Source organism: Sus scrofa, chromosome 1 (assembly GCF_054392235.1).
Source record: "Sus scrofa isolate SSC_HxYL_T2T_F1_AM1 chromosome 1, Sscrofa_HxYL_maternal_Yorkshire_Landrace_v2.0, whole genome shotgun sequence".
In the NCBI taxonomy this organism is placed as follows: Eukaryota; Metazoa; Chordata; class Mammalia; order Artiodactyla; family Suidae; genus Sus; species Sus scrofa.
The window spans coordinates 116,299,794-116,316,113 of NC_139383.1; the positions used below are offsets into that span (position 1 = coordinate 116,299,794).

Here is a 16,320-nt window from a genome sequence, read left to right on the forward strand (position 1 = left end):
AGCAGCCAGATTCTAAGATAATAACCCAAATGACTATTTGGCTTGTATTTGTAAGACATATTATATGGAGAAAGACAATTTTAAAGATATTAGAATAAAAAATATTAGAATCATATTCCACTTACCCTAAAAGAGAGTACTGGAAGAGAATTTACTTGGTAGAAGGTTGGGATCCCATCCTGCTCCCCTTCTCATATATGATCAGATTAGCAAAATAAAATCACCGGAAATGCAGTCCCACCCCCACTCCTCTTTGGTTTTGTTTGTGGTGGTTGTTTGTTTGTCACACCTGCAGCATGCCGAAGTTCCTGAGCCAGGGATCAAACCCTCAGAACCACAGCAGTGACAATGCATAGCATCCTTAACCCAGTGAGCCACCAGGGACTCCTTCCTCTTTTTTATTCAACACACAGGTGAATTTGGGTTAGGAATCAATCCGACTGCAGCTGCTAGGGTTGCTGCAGAGGTGCGGGTTTGATCTCCGGCCTGGTGCAGTGGGTTTAAAGGGCATTGCTACAGCTGCGGCAAAGGTCGCAGGTGTGGCCAGGATTTAATCTCTGGCCCTGAAACTTACATGCGCCGTGGGGAGCGGCCATAAGAATAAAAATTATTTGGGGGAGATTAGTGAAATCGTGCAAACCAATGCAGCGGAAGTCACGGGGACGCTTGAACAGGTAAACATCAACTGTTAAACACAGATGAGCCAAGCCGCTGATCAGGCAGGCCCCGCCCCAAGTAGCTGAAAGACCTCGCCCATCGGGTTTCCTCCCAGGCTCCGCCCCACCCGCCGGGTGCCCTCCTCGCACTCCTATGCGCCTGCGTAGTGTAGGCCGCAGGCAGAGGCGATGAGAGTGTTTATGCGGCGCTGCTGGGGGACCCTGCCTGTCGGTGGCTGCGCAGGCCGAAGGAAGATCCCGCAGTGGCCAGCGCTGGCCGGGCTAAGTGGGTCCCCTGGCGGGGAGGACGGATGGGGCGTCCGGGTCCGCGAGAAGCCGCCCTGGCGGGTGCTTTTCTTTGGCACTGACGAGTTCGCCCGGGAAACGCTGCGGGCGCTGCACGCCGCCAGGTACCGGGGCCGGGGGTTGGGAGGTCCGGGTTGCTGAGGACATGGCTCTGGAGCCCCTCCGGCTGGCCTCGAGGGTTTCGACTCCTGGTCAGGGCCAGAGATTAAATCCTGGCCCTCTCGCAGCGCGAGAGGAGTGTGGGCCCAGATCTTGGCGTCCCCGGAAGGTGCGCGGGGTCAGCCTGTGAGCGCCAGGCTGGCCCTGTCGGGTCTACACTCCCTACTCTCTCCGCAGCGCCTGGCTGGTGCTGGCCCCTTTACAGGCACCCTCTGTCCAGTCCCACCACCTTCCAGGCCGTTTTGCGCTTAAGGAAACTATCCTACATTTTTTATTTCCTCACTCTTGTTTTTTCCTGATGCACCCTCACACTCATTTCTGACAACTCCATTCAAGTCTTCCCTGCAGATACTTCACAGCAGACCCTCATAATGACTCTTTCATGATTCCGCTGGTATTCTCCCTCCACACATGTAACACCTTCTATAACACTGTCTTCACACATGTTTCCTCCGCACACCCTCCATAGCGCACTCTCCACGTGCTGCATTCCCCTTATTGCTTCCTCCATCTCTCCCTGCACGTATCCTGATGCTTTACTTGGTAGTGCCAGTACTCCTGCACTTTCTCTTTTGGGCCCTCCTGTCTACTCCTTTTCTCATAACTCCTCAACATGATGCAATACCTTCTAAATAACTGAACAGCTCTGGGCATTGGAATACTATACAGCAGGTAAAAAAATGAGGTGGTGCTACATGTAGTGTCATAGGATGATGTCCATGACATGTGTGTATCTATATAGACACAGATTTTAAGTATCTATTCAAATAACATGTAATTATAGTAAAAAATTCAAAGGATACGATGAAAAGTCAGTCCCTTCCATCTCTGTCTCCCAGTTCCTCTCTTCAAAGATACCCACTGTTTTCAGCTTCTTATTCTAGAAGTGTTTGATGGATATACAAGCAAATGTATATTTAACCCATTTTTTAAAAAAAGACTCACATAATAGTATACATGGTGTTGAGAAAAGTTAAATGTGGAGCAGTATATATTATATCCCAATTGTGTAAAATGTCTGTACTGTATAAGTTTTAGTATGAATAGGAAATTTCTAGAACTGTAACAGTAGCCAGTAGCCACTTGTGGCTCTTTAAAACAATTAAAATTAAATAAAAAGTAAAACCTCATCTCTCAGTTGCACTAGTATTAATCATTTTCCCTTAAGTGCTTTGTGAATTTAATCTTAAAAATGCCTTAGAAATGTGTGGAGTAGTTTAGCTTTACATTTTGGTCTTAACACTGTCACTTTTTTTTTTGCTCTTTCCAATTTAGGGAAAACAAGGAGGAGGAGTTAATTGAAAAGTTGGAGGTGGTCACAGTGCCCTCCCCATCACCGAAAGGACTGCCAGTGAAGCAATTTGCTGTCCAGTCTCAGCTTCCAGTGTATGAGTGGCCAGATGTGGGATCTGGAGAATATGATGTTGGAGTGGTGGCTTCATTTGGCCGACTTTTGAGTGAGGCTCTTATTCTTAAATTTCCCTAGTAAGTTTTATTTGTGGGGAAATAACAGTGAAGAGAGCTCAGTCTTTATAATGCACCTGGTATCTAAAGTGCAATAAATTGAGCTCTAATTCTTTCTTTAGTATTTTCTCTTAAAATAAAAAATGTTATTAACGTTATGAGTCGTTAAAATATATGATGCTCTTTATTGCTGTCTCTGGGCTCTCACCCACCCTCATTTAAATTCCTCATTTAAATCTGCTGACAACTCCCAAATTTGTCCCTCTGGTTCAGCTAAATCCTGAACTCCAGGCCCTTGGTATCCATGCCTCCTCCACAGCTCTGCTTGGATGTCTGATAGGTACCTTACATTTAAGATGTCCTAAACTACATTCCTGAACTTTCATCCCAAACCTGCTCCTTCCCAAAGTCTTCATCTCAGTACATGGAAACTCTGGCCTTCTAGTTGCTCAGACTCAAAGCCTTGGTGTTTTTCTCTATTCCTTGTCTCACACCACGCATCCAATGCATTAGAAAATCCTACTGGCTCTGCCTTTGAAATCTGACTAGGATGACTGTCTCTCCTCACTTCCACTGCCACCACTCTTGGCTCTTGTACTTCAGTAGTCACCTAAATGGTCTCCACTTCTGTCTTTGGTCCTACCAGTCTTTTCCCACCCAATACCCAAGTGATCCTTTTAAAGCATAAGTCAGACCATATCACTGCTCAAAATTCTCTGGTGGTTTTCCATCTTACTCGGAATAAAAGTCAAGTCCTTGGAGTTCCCATTGTGGCACAGAGGAAATGAATCCAACTAGGAACCATGAGGTTTCGGGTTCAATCCCTGGCCTCTCTCAGTGGGTTAAGAATCCGGCATTGCTGTAAGCTCTGGTGTAGGTTACAGATGCAGCTTGGATCTGGCATTGCTGTGGCTGTGGTGTAGGCTGGCAGCTGTAGCTGCAGTTAGACCCCTAGCCTAGGAACCTCCATATGCCTCGGGTGCGGCCCTAAAAAAAAAAAAGTCAAGTCCTTATATTGGCCTATGAGGGCACTTTTTTTTTTTTTTTTTTCTGTCTGGTTCACTATTGCTTGTATCACCAGCACTTAGCACCAGAACATGGATTATGCCCAGTAAATATTTGTTAGATGAATGAGACTGAGCTGAACAGTGGAATTTAGAATATAAGACACACTCAGATGCATACTCATCATTAAACTAATGACAGATTAGTGAATTACCTAAGTGGCTCATTAATGGGTGGAAGGTATATTGGGTTGAATAGCAGAAGTGGATAAACCATTTGATGGGGCTTTGAGATGCTTTTTTTAGCAATTCTGTATGCAAACTAAGTGAAGTGAAAGTAATTAACTGTAAATATAATTCACATCATCCATGAGATGCACGATTGGATTTGAATGGTTCTTTTCATATAGTGAAAAATAAGTTTTTTATTTAAAAACTCCTAGACATCGTGAGCTTTTTTTTTTTTTTTTTGTCTTTTTGCCTTTTCTAGGGCCACTTTGGCGGCATATGGAGGTTCCCAGGCTAGGGGTTGAATCGGAGCTGTAGCTGACGGCCTACGCCAGAGCCACAGCAACTCAGGATCCAAGCCGTGTCTGCAACCTACACCACAGCTCACGGCAACGCCAGATCCTTAACCCACTGAGCAAGGCCAGGGATCGAACCCGCAACCTCATGGTTCCTAGTTGGGTTTGTTAACCACTGAACCACGACGGGAACTCCCATCGTGAGCTCTTGTGGAACATCTTTGGAACAGTGAATAGTTGTTTTTTTTTTCTAATTTTTAAAAATTTTATATTGTTATTTCCCCCAACACATTTTTTTTCCCACTGTACAGCATGGGGACCCAGTTACACTTATATGTATACATAATTTTTTCTCCCATTGTTGTGCTGCGTTGTAAGTATCTAGACATAGTTCTCAGTGCTAGACAGCAGGATCTCATTGTTAATCCATTCTGAATAGTTGTTCTTGCTCTGTTTTTGATTGAGTTTCATTGGTCTCTTATACTAAGAGAGTGAACTTAACCCTGGCTTCTGCTTCAGATGGCACAAGACTAGATTTAACTGATTTTCAAAATTTCTGGGAAAGTTAAATAATGAAAAGTAGCATATTAGTTTAGATAGCATAACCTGAATGATAAAAACCCACTTGCATACTAATTTCTGCCTTTTCTAACTCAGCGGCATTTTGAATGTCCATCCCAGTTGCCTCCCAAGATGGCGTGGTCCAGCCCCTATAATCCATACTGTGCTTCACGGAGACACAATTACTGGAGTCACGATTATGCAAATTAGACCTAAAAGGTAGAGTATATTTTCTTGAGGCTTTTTGTGATTTTGAATTTTGCTGTCAATCTGCCTAGGGGGAAGCAGAAGGGGTGCTGCTCACTAATTTCTCTAACTCTGGGGCACTTTCTCTTTCTGTTTCTTCTGGTTTCTAACATAAACCACATGTGATTTTGGTATTTACACAGTGTCTCTTTACACTTGTTCATTGAAATAAATTATGTTATTAACAACTGGGTTTCTATAAATGACATTGAATGAATGAGAGCTAGATTGTTGTATATTGGTTGTTAGGAATCTCAGTTCTGCTGGCCTTGGTTTCTATGGTCAAACAATTTTGGGAACCTGAAGTAAGAATATGTTGTATAACATCGTGTTATGTAATGGTCTTAAATGTTTAAGGCTGTTGGCTTTTTCCTTTTTGGCTATCCTGTGGCATATGGCAATGCCTGGGGGAGAGATCGGATCTGAGCCACAGTTGCAGCCTACACCGGATCCTTTAACCCACTGTGCCAGACCGGGGATCAAACCAGTGTGTTGGTGCTGCAGAGATGCCACTGACCCCATGGCACCTCAGTGAGAAATCTAAATGTTTAGGTTTTCAAATCATACCTACAATCTAAGAAACAATAATTTTAAATTGTTCTAGGATTATATGAAGCCTCTGCCTGTTATCACCTAACGTCCCCATAGAAAACAAAAGTTCACAGGTTCAGTAGAACAAGTTGATATCTGCGATTTGCTTTAATTTACTTCAAAAAAAAAAGGAGGAGGAGGGACAGATGAAACAAGAGTCACAGAACTTAGGTAATTCTCAAATCTGAATATGTATATGAAAATTCCGTAGACTATCACTCTGTTTCTAGACTATGTGTAACCTTTCATAATAAACATTTTATTCATTGATTAAGAATACAGTTATCAGACCACAAGGTTAAATATTTTAAACAAAATGTATTTCTAATAAAAGCTGATGGCTAGTTTTGGCAGAGCTTGATGTAAAATGTAAGACTGTGGAAATGCAGATACACTTGCACCTACTCATAATCACCAATGATAATGAGGCAGGCAAAACTCTTGTCTTTTTTGAAAAAGGAAATACAGAAAGGAATGATTATAAATTCTGTAATTGTACTTGCTTGGAAAAGAAATTCTTTGCTCTATGATTTCATTATATAAATACAGATTTTTTTTTTTTTGGTACTATTTATTGCTAATGGTAGAATTATTTATAACTGCAATTAAATCCCTGAGATGTAACTTTATACCTTTTTCCTTTAGGAAAAAAAAAAACCTTTAAATCTCAATCTAGGCAGATTTTGCTCTCCCTTCTTTAAACAGATATTTCTTCCTGGCCCGTGGCTAATGGTCACATTCATGGCTACTATCCCTGTGGTATGAAATACTCATGTAGACAAACATATTGATATTAAGAAATAGTCATGTTATTTTTTTGCTTTTGATTTTTTTTTTTTTTTGGTAGATTTGATGTAGGCCCAATTCTCAAACAGGAAGTGATTCCTGTGCCGCCAAAAACCACCTCGAAGGAATTGGAAGCAGTGCTGTCAAGACTGGGTGCCGACATGGTACAGTTCTCCAATATCCCCCTGCTTGTTCCTCATTTTCCCACATGGTTATAATGAAAAGGACAATTTTATGTGTAATTTTAAACTGCTTTTTAACAAGTGATTTCTATCCCCAGTTTCCTAAAAATTAGGTTGGCTTTTGTGATCTCATGTTAGTCTTTGAGAATTTACATAGGTACTTAATAAAGGCTTTCAAATGAAATGCGTGATTGTATATGGTCTACTACATTTCACAGTGAGGATTTTAGACTGTTCTTCCCACTGTCACTCTCCTTAGTCTCATAGACTTACCTTTGGCTCCTGTGAAGTGAACCAACAGCATTTCCTAAGTGAATCTCAGCTTTCCTCTCACTTTTGTGCCTGTGTTCCAGTCATTTGCATCCATCTGCACTGGAATTCTGCTGACCCGCTAGTCATAAATGAGCCCTGTGGCTTTTTCATTGAATCTGCATACAGTAGCATTTGAGTAATGCAATGACCAAATTAATGATTTTCGTATGAACTAAATTTTCTGTAGAGGAAAACTTTTCCCCCTAGATACATAGATCATGCTTCCCATTCTAGGCACCTTGGAAATGCTATTATAATAATGGCTGACATTTATTGAGCACTGGCTTGTGTGCTGGGACTGGTTTAGATACTTTTATAGACTTCTTTTTCACCTTCCCAACAAGCCTTGGAGGTAGCTATTGCTATCAGTTGTATTATAGATGATGACATTGTTCTTTTTTTTTTTTTTTTTTTTTTAAGCTTATTTCAGTTTTGAAGAATTTACCTGAAAGTTTGAACAGTGGAAGACAGCAGCCAGCAGAAGGGGTGACACATGGTAAGTGAGGACAGCAGAGACTCTGACATCTTTCCTAGGGTCTTGTTTGTCCTGATGGCAGCTGGACACTCTGACTTCCTCACTTGCACGTTTCCCTTAATTTTGACTAAAGAGTGGGTGTCCACTTGCCTGTCATTTTCCAAAGAATGGTTGGTAAGGTGTGTTCTCCTCTTCACCTGTAGCCTCATGAAAGATTAAAAACATTTTTTCTACTCTTTATATTGAAAAGTACCAAACACAGGCAAGTTAAAAAGCACTGGATACCTGTTTAACTCAGAGTTAACAATTATTAATGTTTGGCCATATTTTCTCTCTCTCTATGTGTGTGCCTTTATTTAGTATAAATATTTTAATCTATGCTTAACCATTTGGAAGCAGACCTTTCGCCCCTAAGATGAATGCATCTCCCAGGAAAATGAACAGTTCCCTAATAGCATTGAATAGCCAGTCCATATTTAAATTTTCCTAAAAAACATTTTTTTAGCTGTATATATTTTTTTTCAAACTAGGATCCAGTTATAATTAGTTGTATATCTCTTTAGTCCCATTAGAGTAATTCCTCTACTATTTTTTTTTCCCTCCATGTCATTAACTTTTTGAAGAGACCAGGCCAATTGTCTATTTACATTCAGTGTCGTTTAATGTATTTTTCTAGCCCTTAAAGTTCCTGTAAGTTGAAAGTTCTAAAGGCTTGATTTGATTTGGGTTTAAAGTTTGTGGAAAGAGTATTTCATAGGTGATAGAGTATTCCGGTGTTATTTGTTTCAGTCTGTTTTTAACCTAAAGGATTGCTGTTTGTTTTTATTTATGATCTAATTTTATATCTTGAATATGTAGGACATTTATTTACATGACTCAAAAGTTAAAACGATTTAAAAGAATGTACTCAGAGAAGTCTCGCCTCTGTCCCCTGCACTCTCAGAGTGTCACATCAGTAAGCCTTCATACTAGGTTGCATCAAGGCTAGTGAAGCTAAGTTTGATCACTTGGTTGAGGTGTCGACCACCAGATCTTCCCAGTGTAAAGATGTGTTTCTCCCTTTCTAAATGGCAGGTAATCTGTGGGATCATACCATGCATGTATCCAGTTCCCTAACAGCTTTTCACATGACAGTTTTAGCATGGATTGATGCTCTTTCCCTGAATGAATTATTTCAATGAAAATCAAAATAGCAATTTTCCAATTCCTTTTACATTTAAGAGTTGGCATTGTTCTGTAAAAAAGAGCTTTTCCTCATTAATTCATCCTAATTTTACTTCATCCAAAAATGGCAGGATAAATACATAATTCTTTCTCTAATTATAAATTTTTATCTATCTATTTATTTATTTATTGTCTGTTTAGGGCCACACCCACAGCATATGTTGGTTCCCAGGCTAGGCATTGAATCAAAGCTGCAGCTGCTGGCCTGCACCACAGCAATGCCAGATCCTTAACTGACTGAACAAGGCCAGGGATCAAACCTTTGTCCTCATGGATACTAGTCATATTCGTTTCCACTGAGCCACACGGGAACTCCAAATTTTTATTTATTTAAAAAAATTTTTATTGTAGCTGATTAACAATGTTCTGTCAATTTCTGGTGTACAGCAAAGTAACCCTGTTATACATAAATATATACATTCTTTTTCTTCCATCATGTTCCATCACAAGTGAATGGACGTAGTTCCCTATGCTAAACAGCAGAACCTCATTGCTTATCCACTCCAAATGCAATAATTTGCATCTAGTAACCCCAAATTCCCAGTCCATCCCACCCCCTCCCCCCTCCTCCTTGGCAACCACAAGTCTGTTCTCTATGTCCATGAGTTTGTTTCTGTTCTGTAGATAAGTTCATTTGTGCCATATTTTAGTGTTATGTAAGTGATATCACATGGTGTTTGTCTTTCTCTTTCTGACATACTTCACTATGAGAATCTCTAGTTTCATTTATGTTGCTGCAAATGGCATTATTTTGTTCTTTTTTATGGCTGAGTAGTTTTCCATTGTGTATATGTACCACATCTTCTTAATCCATGGATTAAGAAGTTGTTTCCATGTCTTGGCTATTGTGTATAGTGCTGCAATGAACATAGGGGTGTATGTATCTTTTTGAATTGTAGTTTTGTATGGATATATGCCCAGGAGGGGGATTGCTGGATCATATTGTAGTTCTATATTTAGTTTTCTGAGGTACCTTCATACTGTTTTCTCCAAACTCTCCAGCATTTGTTATTTGTGGGCTTATTCATGATGGCCTTTCTGACTGGTGTGAGGTGGTACCTCATAGTTTTGATTTGCATTTCTCTAATAATGGTGATATTGAGCCCAGTGCCTCTTGGCTATCCATGTGTCTTCTTTGGAAGAATGTCTATTTAGGTCTTCTGTCCATTTCTCAATTGGATTGTTTTTTTGCTGTTGAGTAGGGAGTTTTTTATGTATTTTGGAGATTGTGCCCTTGTCAGTTTCATTATTTGCATCTATTTTCTCCCATTCTGTAGGTTGTCTTTTTTATGTTTTCCTTTCCTGTGCAAAAGCTTGTAAGTTCGATTAGGTCCCATTAGTTTATTTTTGTTTTCATTTCTACTGCTTTGGGAGACTGACCTAAGAAAACATTTGTACAGTTGAAGTCAGAGAGTGTTTTGCCTATGTTCTCTTCTGGGAGTTTTATGGTGTCTTGTTTTATGTCTTTAAGCCATTTTGAGTTTATTTTTGTGCATGGTGTGAGGGTATGTTCTAGTTTCATTGATTTACATGCAGCTGTCCAGTTTTACCAGCACCACTTGCTGAAGAGAATGTCTTTTCCCTATTTTATATTCTTTCCTCCTTTGTCAAATATTAATTGACCGAAGTTGTCTAGGTTTATTTTTGGGTTCTCTATTCTGTTCCCTGGGTCTGTATGTCAGTTTTTGTGCTAGTACCACACTGTCTTGATCACTATAGGTTTGTAATATAGTCTGAAGTCTGGGAGAGTTATCCCTCCTGCTTGGTTTTTGTTTCTCAGGATTGCTTTGGCAATTCTGGGTCTTTTATGGTTCCATATACATTTTTGGATTGTTTGTTTTAGTTCTGTGAAAAATGTCATGGGTAACATTTTTGATAGGGATTGCATTAAATCTGTAGATTGCTTTGGGTAGTATGGCCATTTTTTTTTTCTTTTTTTATTTTTAGGGCCACACCTGAAGCACATGGAAGTTCCTGGGCTAGGGGTTGAATTGGAGCTGTAACAGCCAGCCTACGCCACAGCCACAGCATCTCAGGATCTGAGCCATGTCTGATACCTACACCACAGCTCATGGCAACACTGGATCCTTAACACTGATTAAAGCCCAGGATCAAACCTGCATCTTCATGGATGCTAGTCAGATTTGTTTCTGCTGAGCCACTACAGGAACTCCAGTATGACCATTTTAATGATATTATTCTTCCAATCTAGGAGCTTGGAATTCTCTTTAATTTTCTTGATTAATGTTTTATAGTTGTGAGCATATAAGTTTTTCACCTCCTTGATCAGGTTTATTCCTAGGTATTTAATTTTTTCGGGTGCAACTTTTTTTTTTTTGGTCTTTTTAGGACCTCACCCTTGGCATATGGAGGTTCCCAGGCTAGGGGTTGAATCAGAACGCTGGACTACACCACAGCTACAGCAATGCCAGATCCAAGCTGCATCTGTGACCTATACCACAGCTCACAGCAACACTGGATCCTTAACCCACTGAGCAAGGCCAGAGATGGAACCAGCGTCCTCATGGATCCTAGTCAGATTCATTTCCAGTGAGCCACAAGGGGAATTCCTGGGGTGCAATTTTAAAAGGTATTATATTTTTATATTCCTTTTCTAATATTCCATTGTTAGTATACAGAAATGCAACCAATTTCTGAATGATAGTCTTGTATCCTGCTACTTTGCTGAATTCCTTGATCAGTTCAAGCAGTTTTTATGTGGAGTCCTTAGGATTTTTTATATATAGTATCATGTCATCTGTATAGGTGACAATTTTGCCTCTTCCCTTCCAATTTGAATACCTGTTATCTTGTTTGTCTGATTGCTTTGGTTAGGACTGCCAATATTATGTTGAATAAAAGTAGTGAGAGTGGGCATCCTTATCTTGTTCCGGATTTTAGTGGGAAGGCTTTCAGCTTTTCTGTGTTAAGTATTATATTGGCTGTGGGTTTGTCATAAATGGCTTTTATTATGTTAAGATATGTTCCCTCTATATCCACTTTGGAAAGAGTTTTTATCATGAGTGAGTGATGGATTTTGTCAAATGCTTTCTTTTTATCTGTTGAGATGATCATGTGGTTTTTGACTTTTCCTTTGTTAATGTGTATGATGTTGGTTGATTTGCATATATTGAACCATCCTTGTGAAGTTGGGGTGATTCCCACTTGGTTGTGGTGTATGGTCTTTTTTATATGTTGTTGGATTTGGTTGGCTAAAATTTTGTTGAGATTTTTTGCATCTATATTTATCAAAGATATTGGCCTATGATTTTTTTTTTTTTTTTTTTTTTTTTTTTTTTGCTAGTATCTTTGGTTTCGGTACTGGGGTGATGGTAGCTTTACAGAATGTCTTTGGGATTGTCCCTTCTTCAACCTTTTGGAAAAGTTTAAGAAAGATGGTTATAAGTTCTTTGTATGTTTGGTAGAATTTGCCTGTGAAGCCATCTGGTCTTAGACTTTTGTTTGTAGGGAGTTTTGAAATTAAATATTTGACTTCACTTCTAATAATGTATTCAAATTATTTATTTCTTCTTGCTTCAGTTTTGGTGGGCTATATGTCCTTAGGAAGTTGTCCATTTCTACCAGGTTGTCAAATTTGTTGATGACATGTAATTGTTCATACTATTCACTTATGGTTTTTTGTATTTCTGCAGTGTCCATTGAGATTTCTCCTGTTCCATTTCTTGTTTTGTTAATTTGGGTTCTTTCTTCCCTCTTCTTGGTGAGTCTAGCCAGAAGTTTGTCTATTTTGTTTACCCTTTCAAAGAACCAGCTCTCGATTTTATTGATTTTTTTCCTATCGTTTTTTGAATCTCTATTTTATTGATTTCCTCTCTGATCTTTATGATTTCCTTCTGTTGAATTTAGATTTTGTTTGTTCTTTTTTAAAATTCTTTTAGGGGGTAGGTTAAGTTGTTGATTTGAGATTTTTTCTTGTTTTTTGAGAAAGGCCTATATTGCTTTGAACTTCCCTCTAAGAACTGCTTTTGTGGCATCCCATAGATTTTGAATGGTTGTGTTTTCATTATCATTTATCTTGAGGTATTTTTAAATTTCCCTTTTGATTTCCTCATTGACCTATTGGTTTTTTAGTAGCATGTTGTTTTGTCTCCATGTAGTCATTTTTTCTCATTTCTTTTCCTGTGATTGATTGCTAGTTTCATGCCATTGTGGTCAAAGACAAGATGCTTGAAATAATTTCTATACTCTTAAATTTGTTGGGGCTAGTTTTGTGCCCCAGTATGTGGTCAGTTCTAGAGGATGTTCCATGTGCACTTGAAAAGAATGTATATTCTAGTTTTTTTGGATATAATGTCCTGAAAATATCAATTAAGTCTCACTGTTTTATTGTGTCATTTAGGATCTCTGTGGTCTTATTAAGATTTTCTCTCTAGAGGATCTGTCCATTGATGTGAGTGGAGTGTTAAAATCACCTACTATTATTGTTTTCCCATCAGTTTCTCCTTTTATGTCTGTTAGTATTTGTTATATGTATTTGGATGCTCCTATATTAGGGGCATATATATTGATGAATGTAATATCCTCTTAAATTGATCTTTAACATTAAATAGTGTTCTTCTTTCACTTTCTTATGGCCTTTGCTTTAATGTCTATTTTGTCTGATATGACTATTGCAACTCCGTCTTTCGTGTCTTTCAATTCACATGAAATAACCTTTTTCCATCCCCTCACTTTCAATTTATATGTGTCCTTTGCCCTAAGGTGAGTGTCTTGTAGTCAGTATATGTAGGCTCTTGGGTTTTTTTTTTTTTTTTTTTTTTTACTCCATTGTGCCTCTTGTGTCTTTTGATTGGAGCATTCAATCTGTTTACATTTAAGGTAATTTTGATAAATGTATATTTATTGCCATTTTAAACCTTGTTTTCCAGTTGATTGTTTTTCCTTTGTTCCTTTCTGTTTTGGTTGGATGATTTCCTTTTATTTTATGCTGTGTCCTCTTTTTATTTTTGGTGAATGTATTGTTTGGCTTTGATTTGTGGTTGCCCTGTTTTTCAAGTACGTTAACCCCTTCCTATATCTGCTTGGGCTTTAGCCTGATAGTCATATAGGCTCTAATATATTCTGGAAGAAAAAAAAACAGGATTTTTTTCTTTCCTTCCTCACATTTTATGATTGTGATTTCCTTTTTTTACATCTTCATGTGTATCCCTTTGCTGTTCCTTGTGTTTATTGTCACTTTTACAGATAGATTTTTTTTATCTTTTAGGTCTGTACACTACTGGCTTATTTAAGTGATTGCTTTCCAATTGCGATGTCCTCTATCCTATATCTTCTTACTTCTTTCCTAGGAGACCTTCCAGTATTTCTTTTAGAATAGGTTTAGTATTGCTGTATTCTTTTGGTTTTTGTTTGTTGGAGAAATTCTTTATTTCTCCTTCTATTTTAAATGATATTCTTGCTGGGTAGAGTATTCTAGGTTGAGAATTTTTCCCTTTTAGAACTTTGGATATATCATGACACTCTCTTCTGGCCTGTAATGTTTCTGTAAAGAAACCAGCTGATAGTCTTATGAGGGTTCCCTTATAATTAACTCTTAGTTTTTCTCTCACTGCCTTTAGAATCCTCACTTTAACTTGTGCCATGTTTATTATAATATGTCTTGGTGTGTGCCTGTTTGGGTTCGTCTTGTTTGGGATCCTCTGTGCTTCCTGTATCTGAATATCTGTTTCCTTTAGATTTGGAAAGTTTTCAGCCATAATTTCTTCAAATATATTTTCAATCCCCTATTCTTTTTCTTCTCCTTCTGGAATCCCTATTATGCATAGATTAGCCTGCTATATGTTATCCTATATATAACTTATATTGCTTTCATGTTTTTTCATTTGGTTTTCTGTCTGCTCTCCTGATTGGGTGATTTGCATTATTCTATCTTCCAAGTCTCTGTTGAGTCCTCTGCATTATTCATTTTGCTCTTCAGTGCCTTTAACTCAGCTTGAGTCTGCACGTGAATTTCCTAATTTTTCTTAACTCCTTATATTTTCTAGTTCCTTTCTAAAGTAATCTGCATTACTGTTCAGATTCGCTCTTAGTGCCTTCATATCCACTCTTAATTCCTTCAGAATTCTCACTCTCACTTTTTGAACTCCGTGTCTGTTAGAATGTAGAGATCTGTTTCATCGTTTGTTGCTTCAGGGCTATTTTCCTGGGAATGATTCCTGAGCTTTTTCATTTTGCTTATATTTTTCTTGTTCTGTGAGTTTAGGGAAAACAACTACTTTAGTCTTAGAGGGCTGTTTATGTGTGAGAGCACCCCTAGGTAGTTTGTGAGGGCTTACTTTTTTTTTCTTTTTACATGAAAGCTGCTTCTGGTTTTAATGCTTGGTGTATATACAGGCTGTTATCCGCTTGATAGTAGTTGTGCTGGTATACAGCCTGCATGTGCTTCCTGGAAGATGGAGGCAATGGGCAGGGCCTGTAGTCAGTTCCTGGCTGCTGGTGCCTTGACAGTGGCAAGAACTTGTGGGGAGTTGACACAGGTTGCTCCTGGTTTCAGGGTGCTGGGAAGTGACCCTCAGGCATGTGTAGGTGGTGCCCAGAGTCTTTGGCAGTGGCAACAGCAGGATGTGTGCAGGGGAGTGAGAGCAACAGGGGGTGGTGCTGGGTTGCACTGCCCTCCTCTGTGGTGTCCCCTGAGGTTTCTGGGGCCACAGGTGGTGCCTGATCAGGATTCCTGGTAGTGTCAGGCCATGCCCAACTCTGGAGTCTGAGATGGCTGCAGTGGTTTGCCTCCGTAGCCTGTGCAAGATGCACCCTTCTGCCTAAGAGCCCCACACATGTGCAGAGAAAGATATTCCTATGGTAGTCCCACTCCTCCTTGTCTCCCCCTTCCCAACAATGGCGCTTTGCTTCTCTTGTGGGCTTGGGGCTCCTCCCTCACAGCTGTGATACTCTGCTCCCCAGCCTGTGGTGCACCACTCCCTAGACCCTCAGGCTGTCTTCACACAGCCAACACTAGTCCTGTCCCCAGAACTGACCTCTGGAGCCTGGGTCTCAGTGCCCAGTCCCCTCCCAAGTATCTCAGGCTGTGGTTTCTGGGATGGTGGTACAGACGGTCTGTGCGGCTCTCTCTCTCTCTGCTTTGCCCTCCTCAGTCCAGCTGCTGTGCCTTTCTCTGGGGCTTTGACGTTCCCTCTCTGTCTTGGCTGATTTCCCTGTCAGTTAGGTGGCCTCCCAGGGTGCAGATTCCTTTCCTCTTTCACAGCTTCCTCTCAGGAGTGCTGGTCCTGTCCTGATTCCTTTTTTTTTTTTTTCCCCCCTATTCTCTTCTCACCCTCTCTCTCTTTTTATCCCCTTTGTTCTACCCGGTTATGTGGAGGGTTTCTTGCCCTTTTTGGAGGTTTAAGTTCTTCTGGCAGCGTTTAGTAGATGTTTTGTATGACTTGTTCTACATGTAGATGGTTTTTTTTTTTTTTTTTTTTTGATGTGTTTCTGGGAGAAAGTAAACACCACATCTTACTCCTCTGCCATCATGATCCTGCTCCTCCAATTATAAATTTTTAAAATAAGGAGTTGGTGCCATAATCACCTTCAATTATGGTGGCAAATGAGGGTTTTATTTATTATCATTTGACCTGTGGATTTTTACTTACCTTGTTTTATAGTTAATTTCATTCATAATGCTTTGTGCTGCCCACGTGGTCCCAAATTTAGCCAGTGGGAGCCTCTTAAAGTTGGCTCATGCATCCTTTTGACATGCCTCCACCCCCAACTAGTGTGTGAGTGCTTCCTTATTTTCTGTTACAGCATGTCCCAGGCTTACCCGGTAAATCCTCTGTCCCATGTTGGAATCAGCCATCTCTCCCTTGTTCA

The 16,320-nt window shown here is 39.7% G+C and overlaps 1 protein-coding gene across 6 annotated transcripts in view; it reads left to right on the forward strand.

Moving 5' to 3' along the window:
• Positions 1-820: 820 nt before the first annotated feature.
• The window catches only part of MTFMT (mitochondrial methionyl-tRNA formyltransferase), a 41,440-nt gene continuing 25,940 nt past the window's right edge, over positions 821-16,320 (forward strand). For 4 of the 6 annotated variants that reach the window (XR_014822462.1, XM_084987235.1, XM_084987161.1 and 1 more), the window contains exons 1-5: positions 823-1,066; positions 2,397-2,606; positions 4,771-4,893; positions 6,359-6,461; positions 7,212-7,287. Coding sequence is in view for 5 of the 6 variants with exons in the window: in XM_084987235.1 (XP_084843361.1) it covers positions 846-1,066; positions 2,397-2,606; positions 4,771-4,893; positions 6,359-6,461; positions 7,212-7,287 (733 nt within the window). In the remaining variant the exon portion in view is untranslated. 6 annotated transcript variants of the gene reach the window in all.